This window comes from Felis catus, chromosome X (assembly GCF_018350175.1).
Source record: "Felis catus isolate Fca126 chromosome X, F.catus_Fca126_mat1.0, whole genome shotgun sequence".
Classification (NCBI taxonomy): Eukaryota; Metazoa; Chordata; class Mammalia; order Carnivora; family Felidae; genus Felis; species Felis catus.
In genome coordinates this window covers 40,820,319-40,833,103 of record NC_058386.1, presented here as the reverse complement: position 1 = coordinate 40,833,103, position 12,785 = coordinate 40,820,319, and the positions used below count along the sequence as shown (strand labels likewise).

Here is a 12,785-nt window from a genome sequence, read left to right as displayed (position 1 = left end):
GGGAGGGGAGAGGGACTGTCACCTCTTTATGGGAGGAGCGTCAACAAAGGGGCAGACGTGATTCTGAGCCGCCGCGACACCCTTGTCGTGTGTTCAGGTTCGCCCCTTCCCGAGGCTGGCATTTCCCGAGCAGGCAAGGTTGGGGGAAGAAGGGTTATGACAGGAGCAGACATTTGTTACAAAATGCTATTACTTGGCCTTAGGCATCAGGAAGTCTTTTATTTGGGATGGAATCTCCAGCGCTGAGCACAGTGCCTGGCAACGAGGGTGGGGGGTGGGGTGGGGTGTTCTCGGTGGTTATTTGATGGGCAGATGGGGGGACGGCAGGAGTTAACAGTACCGCCGGCAAAGTTCCCGACCCCTCGTGTGTGTTGTGCGTGAAGCCATGGCGGGCATTTCCCTCTTTTCCAGTCAGCTTGGAATTGCACCGAATCCTAAATCCAGGCTACATATTGAAGATTCCAGGGGATCTTCTAAACGGCTCCATCCTGCACACCCGATTTAGCAAGTGTTGCAAAGTGTTGTGCTGTGCCGGGCCGGGAGGTGCCGCTGCGGCTTTTTTTTGGATCTCCTTCTCAGGGGTGGTCACATCTTGGTGGTGATGCTCCTTCAGGGACACAAAACCACGACCTCTGAAAGACCTGGACATTTTTAGAAGAGGTTCTATTAGAACTGGCCGTTGTGTTGGGAGCTTGAAGTTTCAATGAGAAATTCTTTGTGAAAAGTTGCCATTGGACTCTAGTTTTGATTGAGGAGTTTGGAAAACAAGCGTTCGGGACTTGTGCACCTAGAAGCTAATTTAGAGTATAACACTTAGGGGTGCCCAGGTGGCTCAGTCGGTTGAGCGTCCGACTTCGGCTCAGGTCACGATCTCACGGTTTGTGAGTTGGAGCCCCGCGTCAGGCTCTGTGCTGACAGCTCAGAGCCTGGAGCCTGCTTCGGATTCTGTGTCTCCCTCTCTCCCCCCTCCTCCTCCCCCCGCCTCAAAAATAAATAAATAAACTTTAGTGTATAACCCTTAGGGAGATCTTGAAACTCACTATAAGAAAACCCTGGGTGAAGTGTCTTTATTTCACTCAATGGAAAATAATGGCTCTGGTGGGATATGACTGCCCTATTCCAAAGCCTCCTCTCCAGGACCGCGGCTGGTCAAGATGAATTTTGTGAGAAAAACAGGCCAATTCTAGCTGGATAGCCAGGGTTTGGAGAGATTTCAGCTTGTAAGTTCCAGATGAGTCAAACTTTCCCAGCCCTTTTGCTGTTGTTGTTGTTGTTGTTGTTGTTGTTGTTGTTTTAATTGCCCCTGCCTCTGGATTTAAGCATGTCTGAAAGGAAGCACCTGAAATGGTTTGGTTGGTTTCATGTGGCGGAACCTACTGTTCATCTCAGAAGAAATTCACATGGCAACGCTTGGCTTGTAACGAGACTTAGAAACAAACTGGCTTGTCACTTCTCCATGCAAATGTTTGAGAAAGCTGTGGGTCCCAAGTGCTAAGTGTTCTGGCACTGCATTCAGCCCATGCAGTGACAGCTAAGATAATGCACCCTGCCCCAGGCGGGGTGAGTTTCAGGAGCCTCCCTAGATGGGTCCGGAGGGGTCATCGGTGTTCCCGATGGCTCCCTGGAGGGCCCTTTGGGCCAATTGTGAATGGGCAGGCATTGGTGACTTCTGCTGAACTCCCAGTGTCACCCGTTGGCTGCCTCTAACCAGGATCTGCTGTCACATCAGCCCCTTGACCTCCCTCCTCCCAAGCCTCTCACACAGTCATGCAGAGGGCCGTCAAAATGAGTTCCACTGGCATTTTGAAAGTCTTTGAAGATTGCTGTCAGACTAGGGGGGGAAAAGGCGAACTTCAAGTTTGGTTTCCCGGGGCACCTTCTTAAAGGTGACTCATGCCCTTGTATCTCAAGGGCCTTATTTCTCTCAGTCCTCCTGGCCTGACCTTCTCGGTCCAGCGAGGCGCTAACAGCAGGGCTGGGAGCACTCAGTGGTCACGAGCAACAGGAAAACAGAGAAATAAATGGGCTCCTCATTTTTGGGTGAAATCCTGGGTTCTTGCAGTTTCCCCTGAAAGGGATCCAGGTCACACGCTCAGTGATGTCATGAAACTGAAATCCTAAATGGGGGAAGTCCAGATGTTTGTTCCCCATTAGCAAAGAAAGGGCAGCTTTCTTCACCGCATGTTCCAAATGATCTTCTGAAAAACAAACAGGAAAGTGACATCTGACGGGAGCGAATTTGTTATGACAGTGCGGTTTTCCTCACTGGAGCTAGAAGCCCAGAATGTTAGCTCATGTGAGCGAGGGAAAGGGGCTTCTGGCTAGGACTTTTGGCTTTTCTGTGAGGGAAGCATAAGAATATCGTGGGCAGACTTCGGCTTCACCTCCCTGGCAAGTTTGACTCATTAGAACAAAACAAAACAAAAACCGCAGTTGCTTTGTTTCTCCGGAGGTCTTGGTGACTTTGCAACCAAAACAAAAACAAGCCCAGCTGGAGGCAAGCTGCCTGGGCCTGGGGGTGGCCTCTCACCCCATTCAAGGGGGGAGCTGTTCCTGCCAGACAGAGCTGAGATTGACGTTGGCCGTTGGCCGGACGTGCAGACAAACCATTCACTTCCTTCCCCAAGTTTACAGAAGAGCACTCGTCGATGGGGCCGCTTTGGAGTAGCTAGGAGCACTTTGACTCTGAATTTATCCTGGCTTTCTCATCTCAGCAGGGCAAGATCACAAGCAGGATATTAATGGAATGTGGAGGAAAGGACAGCACCGTGCGGGTGCGCGCACACCCTCGAGCAGAAAATCAGCTGTTATTGACCTATAACTCTTCTGGGCCCTTCTCCAGCTTTCCTCCAGGCAGATATCTGATACCCAGTCACTTAAATCTTTGATTTCAAACAGTTGCTGTAGTGCCTTTTTTTTTTCTTCAAATTCCTACTCTTTGACTCCCCCACCCCCACCACACTTTTCTTTTTGTTCTGATTGCCTCCCTTGGTCCCTAATTTCCCTTTTGGCTATTCTTTTTTTTTTTTTCCTCGAAGTTCACAATTGACATTAATTCACTCATTTGACAAATGCGTACCGAGCACCTGTTCTATTTCAGACATTCTTTCAGGCTCTGGGGATACATCTGCAAAGGGGACACATGAATCCGCATCCTTAAGGGTGTGGTGACAATGTGGTGAAGGGTAAGAGTGGCGACTGCCAGATGTGAGATCAGTAGATGTGTCCTTGCCGCCCCGAGTGTCCCCATGGACCAGAAGCCTGGGCATCATCAGAGAGCTTGTAAAAATGCAGACTGTCAGGACCCATCTAGACCCACTGAACCTGAACCCGCATTTTTAAAACCTGTTATACTCCCTTCAGAGAAGCGTTGGCCCCACCATCCCAGGGACATGAAAAAGGCCCAAACTGGGTCATATCACTTATTTTACTCTTTTGTTCTGCATTAGACTTCTAGAGCCACCGTAAAGGATCCCCACAAACTCAGTGGCTTCAACCAACAGTCTTATATTCTGTAGGTTAAAAGTCTGGTGGACTCCGCTGGTTTCTCCATTTCAAGGCCAAAATGAAGGCGTTGGGTGGGGTTGGGCTCTGGGCAAGAACCCCCTGCCAAACTCATTCAGATTACTGGCAGAATTCAGTTCCATGTGGTTATAGGACTACAGTCCTATTTCCTTGCTGACCATTGGCCCAGGGTCAAGCTCATGTCCTAGAAGCACGTGCATTTCCTGCTCTGTGGCCCCCTCTGTCTTCAAAGTCAGCAACAGCAGGGTGCGTCCCTGTCACACTTCGAATCCTTCCTGCCCCTTCTTCCACCACAACTCTCTCTTTTGCCCTCTTTGTCTATTTTTAAGGACCTGTGTGATTGCACTGGGCCTCCTAGAAAACTGTAAGTCCATCTACAAAGCCCCTTTTGCCGGGTATCATAACTTACAGGCTCCAGGGATTCGGAGATAGAAATCTTTGCAGGGGAGGGGGGCAGTGTACTGCTCTACCTCTGAAAAAAACCATAAGCTGTTCTCACTACTCTACGGACCTTAAGGTTAAACTTTCCTATCTTTTAACAGTAACAACTCAGTTCTTTAATCTGCTTTCTTTTTCTTCATCACACTTGTCACTGTATACATATCTGTCTGTCTTCCCCCGCTCTCCCCCGCCCCGCCCCCCCACCTCAGAAACGTGCTCCTTGAGGGGCAAGCGCTAACATCATTCCTTTTTGTCTCCAGTACCCATCATGGTGCCTGGCACACAGTAGGTGCTTAACGTATGCAGGAAAAAAAATACACTCATTGTTATATCCCTGAAAATTGGTGATAAGGAGAGCCAGCGGTATTTTCTTCAAGGGGCTTCTCTCTCAGTAAGGTCAATACAAAGTTTAAGAATAAATCCCATGTGTAAGTCACAAGAACAGAGGGTAGAATGGGAGTGACCAGGAGTTCGGGGGCGAGAGAATTGGGGGGATGTTTAAGCGGACAGATCTGCAGCTAATAGATAAATATGTGCTGCAGATCTCATGCCCAACATAAGAAGTACAATCAACAGCACTGTGTCGCCAAAAAAAAAACAAAAAAAAACAACTGATAATTATGTGACAAGAAATAGATGTTCGCTAATGCTACAGTGGTAATCATACAACAGGGTCACACAACAAGACAATGGCACAGCCAGGGGTAGAATTAGGATCTGGACCCCCATAGTTGGTTGAGGAAGCCTGTGACACTCATTACGTATACCCCTTGGACTGCTGTGTTGCCTTTGAAACATTTCTCAGAGAGCCCAGCCTCGTACCCAGCCCTGAAGGATGAATAGGGATCGCCCCGGCAAGGTGTTGTCAGTGGGAGAAGGTGACCGTACGAAAGGATGTTGCGCTGACGACATGGGGTGTAAACCCTCCCGTGGGAATGCAGGTTTGGGGAGGGGGCATGGTGAGAGAGCAGGTCCCCGCTTTGTCTGTGGGCAGACACTTCCCCTGATTTCTCCAAAGCCACCATACGTGGATTTATCCACATTCTTCCTGTACCTAGTCCTGCTTCTGGCACCATCTCTCAGAACGAGAAGTTGTTAGGCACCCCTGTTACAAAGTCGTACCTGATATTTGCTCGGAACTTACAACTCGTAACATTTCAGGGCTACAAGGTGTCTCTTAGTTTCTTGCATTCAAGGTCCGTTTATCTTCCTTGTGGACGGCAGGCAGAGCTCTCTGAAGACCTTTTGTTACTTTGTCTTCAGAAAGAAAGCTTTCCGGGGCGCCTGGGTGGCGTAGTCGGTTAAGCGTCCGACTTCAGCCAGGTCACGATCTCACGGTCTGTGAGTTCGAGTCCCGCGTCAGGCTCTGGGCTGATGGCTCAGAGCCTGGAGCCTGTTTCCGATTCTGTGTCTCCCTCTCTCTCTGCCCCTCCCCCGTTCATGCTCTGTCTCTCTCTGTCTCAAAAATAAATAAAAACGTTGAAAAAAAATAAAAAAAAATAAAAAAAGAAAGAAAGCTTTCCTTTGCTTTACTCATTGTAATGGTCCTTCTTGGGACCTACCCGAGTCTCCTCGACAAGAGCTGCAGCGTTCCAGGTGATGGTAACGCATTGGGTTTGGCGAGAGGTTAGGATGGGCTAGATGGGCAATGGGCGTTAAGGACGGCACTCGTGATGAGTACTGGGTGTTATATGTAAGTGATGAATCACTAAATTCTACCTGAAACCAATACTCTACTATATGTTAACTAACTTGAATTTAAATTTTAAAAATGGCATTACCTCCTAGTGTATCTAAAACTTTGGTGATATAGGATGTTTGACTCTGAGCTCAAAATCTCTAAAACTTACGGTTAAAAAAGAAGCTTCCGCCCCCCTCCCCACACCCCATTTCATTCCCTTTTCTCCAACTAAGCGTCTGTCCTCTTGTCTGTTCCTAGGATGGTCCAGATTCTGCCAGAGGGAACCGGACGAAGCAGGAGAGTGCGTGGCTCTTCAGGCTGTGGTACAGCTTTGACCACAAGTATCCTTTTCAGTGACCTCCCTGTACTCGTGAAACAGCGGTGATGAAATTCTCTTGTTGAGTCATCCGTGAACAACTTCTGACGAGTAAGGAAGGCTGTGTGCGTGCTATAAGGTGCAGTCATGCCTCTCTTGGGCCACAGGCAATGATCGTTCAACCATAGGTAGTCCCGGCAAACATCTCTCTGGCCAAGAGGAATCATTAGTACATCATTAGGGTAGCTACCCCACAGCCTGGTAGACTTGGGTGGCTCTTATGACCAAGGGAAATAAGCCTATGTAGGTGAATTAGTTAAAATCACACGATGAAAGGTGCCGCGGTCGGGAAGGAAAGTAGAACCTGAGCAGTTTATCCGTGTGGGGAAGGTCACTTCTGTGGGCCGCCTGCATGGCCAACTCTACACTAGGAGATTCGCTTGGCCCTCAGGTGAAACTTAAAAACCCGAAAGTTCATTCTCATAGTTTAACTTGACATCATGATCTAATGGGTAGGTAGTTCGCATACAGTCTTGGAAAACATAAAAAAAATTCTTGAACTCTGTATGAATGGGACTACAGACTATATATATCCTAGTGTCTGGTTTATTTCGCTTGACATCATTTGTGTGACTCATCCATGTTGTCACGTGTAGCTCTAGTTCACCTGTTTTCATTGCCGTATAGTATTTCACTGTATGAGTATACCACCATTTACTTACCATTGATAGTTGATGAACACGTAGATTGTTTCTAGTTTAGAGCTAGTATGAAAAACACAGCTACAGGGGCGCCTGGGTGGTTCATTCGGCTAAGCGTCTGACTATTGATTCTGGCTCAGGTCATGAACTCACAGTTCATGAGATGGAGCCCCGCGTCAGGCTGACATGGAACCTGCTTGGGATTCTCTCCCTCTCCCTCTCCCTCTGCCCCTCCCCCCCATCTCAAAAAAGAATACTATTTATGAGCATTTTTGTCCATGTCTTCTGGTGCACGTATACATATATTTTTTTGTTGGGAATATACCCAGGAGTGAAATGGCTGGGTAATAGGACATGCATTGGTTCAACTTTAAAAGATAGTGCCAAACAGTTTTACAAAATGGTAGTACCACGTTACACACTCACCTCTAGGGTATGAGAGTTCTAGTCGCTCCACATCCCCACTGACTGTTGGTGTTGTCAGTCTTGCTAATTTTAGCAATTGTATTGAGTTTATAGTGGTATTTTATTATAGTTTTAATTTGCATTTATCTGATGACTAATAAGGTTGACCATCTTTCCATATATTTACTGGCCATTTGGTGTGGTCCTTTATGAAGCACCTGTTCAAGTCTCTTGCCCATTTTTCTTTTGGGCTGCCTACCTTTTCCTTACCATTTTGTAAGCATTCCTTAGGTATTCTGGATGTGAGTACTTTGCTAATTATATGTGATACCAAAATCTCTCCTTGTGACTTGCCTTTTCATTTCTAAATAGAATCTTTTGATAAACAAAAAGCCTTCATCCAATTTATTGATCTTTTCTGGTTAGTAGTTTTTGTGTCCTGTTGTGAAAATCTTTCTCTACGCCAAAGTCACGAAACCAGTTTCCTCTCTTATCTTCTAGAAACTTTATTGTTTATCTTCTGCGCATCTATTTTTTTTTTTTTACTGAGTGATGGACACAGGCAACAAAAAAGTGTAGAGATCATTTGAGATGCTCTTGAGGAGGCTGTCATCCTTCAGAGCTGATGAACTTACATCTGGTCAGTGGCTAGGCAAGGGCATTAGCAGTTCCAGGTCACTGTAGCCCAGTCAGGAGTAAAGGTGATTTGAAGCCAGGAATCAATTCCTGTGAGGATTAGTCTGTTTTCTGGTGGCCTTTTTTTTCCCTAAGGTTCTAATGCAGAGCCTAAGGCGTTTCCATAGTCTTCCTCAGAAGGATAGGACTCCAGTTTTTGTCAGATTCACTCTATCTTTGTCAGTCTGTCAGATGCTCTACTCAGCTTCTCGGGTGCCTTTTGGGGGAATGCGGCTCACCAAGTACCAGGCTCACCTCTTGGATGTCTTCCACCAGATTCTGGCCCTCGTCACTGCCATGGCATCTATCTGATGCCATTAAGCAGCCGATTTTGTTGTGTTTTATTTTATGTTTTTATCTTTTGCCCAGCTCTTGTAGTTGCTCTCAGTGGAAACAGTGGTTCAAATTATCTTGTTTGCTATTAACTGAAATAGAACACCCAGGGATTTTAAAAAGCCATATGTACTTTATCTACATCATGATTCAGAATGCATGTTACTCCCCGGGCTTGGAAAGGACATGGAGAAAATTGGAGAGAGTTCACAGAAGAGTGACAAACTGCGAACGTGATAAGAAATTGATTCTTATGGGCGTTTAGTCCTGCACTTTCAACAACGGGTGGATTGTTCAGACATAAAATCAGTACGGAAACATTGGACTTGAACTACATTGTAGACCAAACGGACCTAACAGACATATGACTTATGGGAGGCAGTGAAAGCAGTTCTAAGAGGGAAGCTTATAGTGATAAATGCCTACATTAAGGAGAAAGAAAGATCTCAACTAAACAAACTAACTCCTCAAGGAACTAGAAAAAGAAGGAGAAAGTAAGCCAAAAGTTACCAGAAGGAAGGAAGTAACAAAGGTCAGAGCAGAAATAGAGTCTAGAAAAACAATAGAGAAGATCAATGAAAGTAAGAGTTATTTTACTGAAAAGATAAACAGAATGGACAAACCTTTTGTTAGACTAAGAGAAAAATAAAAATAAATAAATAAATAAATAAATATCAGAAATGGAAGAGGAAACATAACAACTGATAGCACATAAATACAAGGAGTCATAAGAGACTCCTATGAACAATTATACACTAAAAATTGGATAACCTAGAAAAAATGGATAAATTTCTAGAAACCTACAGCTTAACCAAGACTGAATGAAGAAGGAATAGAAAATCTGAATAGCCCAATAACAAGCAGGAGATTGAATCAGTAATCAAAAACCCCCAACAAATAAAAGCTTCCAAGATCCAACCTCCTTTCATGATAAAAGGAAGAACTCTCAACAAATTAGATATAGACGGAATGTATGTCACCATAATGAAGTTGGCTTCATTGGTGAATTCCACCAAACATTCAAAAAATTAATACCTTCTCAAACTCTTCCAAAAAATTGAAAAGTTGGGGACACTCCCAACTTCATTTTATGAGGCCAGCATTGCCCTGATATCAAAGCCCAAGGACACTACAAGAAAAGAAATTTACAGGCCAGTCTCCCTGATGAACATAGATGTAAAAACCCCCAACAAAATACTAACAAACTAGGGCACCTGGGTAGCTTGGTGGGTTAAGTGTCAGATTCTTGATTTCCGCTCAGGTCATGATCTCACAGTTCAGATATATTCTCTCCCTTTCTCTCTCTGTCTCTCTGTCTCTCTCTCTCTCCCCCCCCTTCCCCTCTCTCTCTCCCTCCCTCTCCCACCCCCACTCATGCTGTCTCTCTCTCTAATAAATAAACATTAAAAAAACACTAACAAACTGAATTCAGTGGCACATTAAAAGGATCATACACGAAGTGAGATTTATCCCTGGGATGCAAGGGTGGTCCAACATAAGCAAATTGATAAATGTGATACATACACCACATTAACAAAATAAAAAATAAAATTATATGGTCTCAATAGATGCAGAAAAAGCATCTCTTGACAAAATCCAACAGCCTTTCATGATAAAAAATAAACAAAGTAGATACAGATGGAATGTATGTCAGCATAATAAAGTCCATTATATGACAAGCCCACAGCCAACATCATACTCAAGGGCAAAAAGCTGAAAACTTTTCCTCTAAGGTCCAGAACAAGGCAAGGACACCCACTCTTGCCACTTCTATTCAATACAGTATTAGAAGTCCTAGCCAGAGCAATTAGGCAAGAAAAAGAAATAAAAGGCCTCCAAATCAGAAGGGAAGAATTAAAATTATCTCTGCAGATCACATGATCTTATATATAGAAACCCCTAAAGACTCCACCAGAAAACTGTTTTAAAACTAATGAGTTGCATTTCTATACACTGACAATGAGCTATCCAAAAAAGATAGTAAGAAAACAGTCTCCTTATGATACCGTCAAAAACAGTAAACCACTTAGGAATAAATTTAACCAGGTAGGTGAATATCTGTACACTGAAAACTGAAAAACATTGATGAAAGAAATTGAAGAGGACACAAATACATGGAAAGATACCTGTGTTCATCGATTAGAAGAATTAATATTGTTAACATATCCATACTACACAAAGCAATCTATGGATTCAATGAAATCTCTATCAAAATTCTAATGGTGTTTTGTTTTTTTTCACAGAAAATAAGAAACAATCCTAAACTTTGTATGGAGCCACAAAATACTGTGAATAGCTAACGCAATCTAGGGCAAAATGAACGGAGCTGAGGTGCCACACTTCGTGATTTCAAATTATATTACAAAGGCATTGTAATCAAAATGGTATTAGCATTAAAACAGATAAACAGGGGCACCTGGGTGGCTCAGTCAGTTAAGCATCCCACTGCGACTCAGGTCATGATTTCCTGGTCCGTGAGTTTGAGCCCCATGCCAAGCTCTGTACTGACGACTCAGAGCCTGGAGCCTAGATTCTGTGTCTCCCTCTCTCTCTGCTCCTCCCCACTCGCACTCTCTCTCTCTCCGAAACAAATGAACGTTAAAAAATAAAAACAGATATACAGACCAGTGGAACAGAAGAGGGAGCCCAGAAATGTACCCTCACATGTTGGATCGACTAATCTTCAACCAAGGCGCTGAGAATATGTAATAGGGAAAGGGCAGTCTCCTTGGTAAATGGTGTCAGGAAAACTGGATATCCACATGCAATGGAATGAAACTGGAACTTATCTTGCACCACTCACAAAAAGAAACTCAAAATGTTTAAAGACTTAAGTGCGAGACCTGGAACCATAAAACTCCTAGAAAAAAAAAAACACAGGGGAAAGCTCCTTGACATTGGTCTTGACAGTGCGTTTTTGGACTTTACTCCACAAGCGTAGGCAGCAGAAGCAAAAATAGACAAATGGGACTACATCAAACTAGAAGATTTCTGCACAGCATAGGAAACCATCAGTAGTATGAGAAGACAACCTGTATAATGGAAGAAAATATTTGCAATCCATATATCTGATAAGGGGTTAATATTCAAAATATATAAGGAGTTCCTATAGCTCAACAGCCAAACTCCAAATACCCCAATTCAAAGAGGGGCAAAGGACCTGAATAGACATTTTTCCAAAGAAGACATACACTTGGCCAACAGATATGTGAAAAGTTGCTCAACATCACTCATCACCAGGGAAATGCATATCAAAACCACAATGAGATCTCTCCTCACATCTGTTAGGATGGCTGTTATCAAAATGGGAAAAAAATAACAAGCCAAGTTGGGAAGATGTGGAGAAAAGGAGACCCTTCTACACTGTCGATGGGATGTAAATTGGTGCAGCCACGGTGGAAAAACAGTATGGAGGTTCCTCAAAAAATTTCTCCAAGAGAAATCCGCACTCCCATGTTCACAGCAATGAAGTAATGAAGATATGGCACAGTAATGAAGATATGGCAACAACTTGAGTGTTACCAACACTGTATTGTATGCTGGAAATTTTAACATTTTCTGAGAAGGTAGATCTTAAGCGTTTGCACCACACATAGCCAGAAAGATGGTAACATGTGAAGTGATGGATATGTTAATTAGCTTGATTGTAGCAATCATTTCACAATATACGCGTATCTAAACATCTTGTACACCTTTCATGCATTCAGTGTTTGTCAGTCGTACTTCAGTGAAGCTGAGTGCGGAAGAAACTGACTCTTTGCGGGGCAACAGGAGTGATCTCTGAAGTCTCTGAATGTAAAGTTTAGTGACTGGGATTTCTACTTGTTTAGTTTGGAGGTGGGAGACCAAGAACGGAAAGCGTCTGAGGAATTATACCAGCAAGGTGCCCACGATTCATTCTATAGCTCCAGAGATGATTAAATGAGAAGGCTTGGCTTTGGCTACAACAGAAGAGGATTCAGCTGGGCGGGAATGATCCCCACAAGCCGGCAAGAGGAAGCGTGGTACCTCCTTCCCGGAACAAGCCTGAAAATGGAATCGATGGCCTTCCGATGTAAGATGAGAGGCTCAGTGCGCACATACAGCTCTCCCGGGGCTCCTGGAAATCACAGAAGAGCTCTTCGTGACTGCTTGCAAGACCAAAGCTGTAGTTTTCTCTGCTCCGACTCCATCTGTCTTCGAGTCTTGAGCCAGTTTGTCTAGCTGATTTATTAAAGAATGTTGTTTAGTGACGACTGCAACCAGTACTTTCTGTGTCAGCAGATCGGCTGATAGCTGTTAATTTTCTCCTCGGGCCATAGCTCTCTAAAGAAAGGAGAGCTCCTGCCTGGGGAGGGATTGGTAGAGAAACAGATCTTGAGGCCACCAAAGATTTTTCTCCCTAGAGTAACCTCCCCACCATCCAACTTTGGAGTGGTAGACTTCCGCACCTGCTTGATGAACTGAGAAACTGAGTAAAGACATGGGAGGGGGGCATGCCAAAGGAATTAATTCCAAGCGTGTGTGCGTGTGTGTGTGTGTGTGTGTGTACTTACATATGTATATTTTTTCACTAAGTAAACTCTATGCCCAATGCAGGGCTCAAACTCATGACCCTCAGATCAAGAGTTGCATGCCCTACTGACTGAGCCAGCCAGGCACCCTACCAGATAGTTATTTTTTAATTTTTCTTTTTTAAAATTTTTTAATGTCTGTTTGTTTATTTTTG

General features: G+C 44.4%; 1 protein-coding gene across 2 annotated transcripts in view; it reads left to right on the top strand.

Annotated features, from left to right (window-relative positions):
* SLC9A7 (solute carrier family 9 member A7) overlaps positions 1 to 12,785 on the top strand; it is a 131,349-nt gene that overhangs the window by 106,461 nt on the left and 12,103 nt on the right. For both annotated transcript variants that reach the window (XM_023249455.2, XM_023249454.2), the window contains one exon: positions 5,906 to 5,988. In XM_023249455.2, the coding sequence (XP_023105223.1) occupies positions 5,906 to 5,988 (83 nt within the window). The remainder of the gene's footprint in view (positions 1 to 5,905; positions 5,989 to 12,785) is intronic.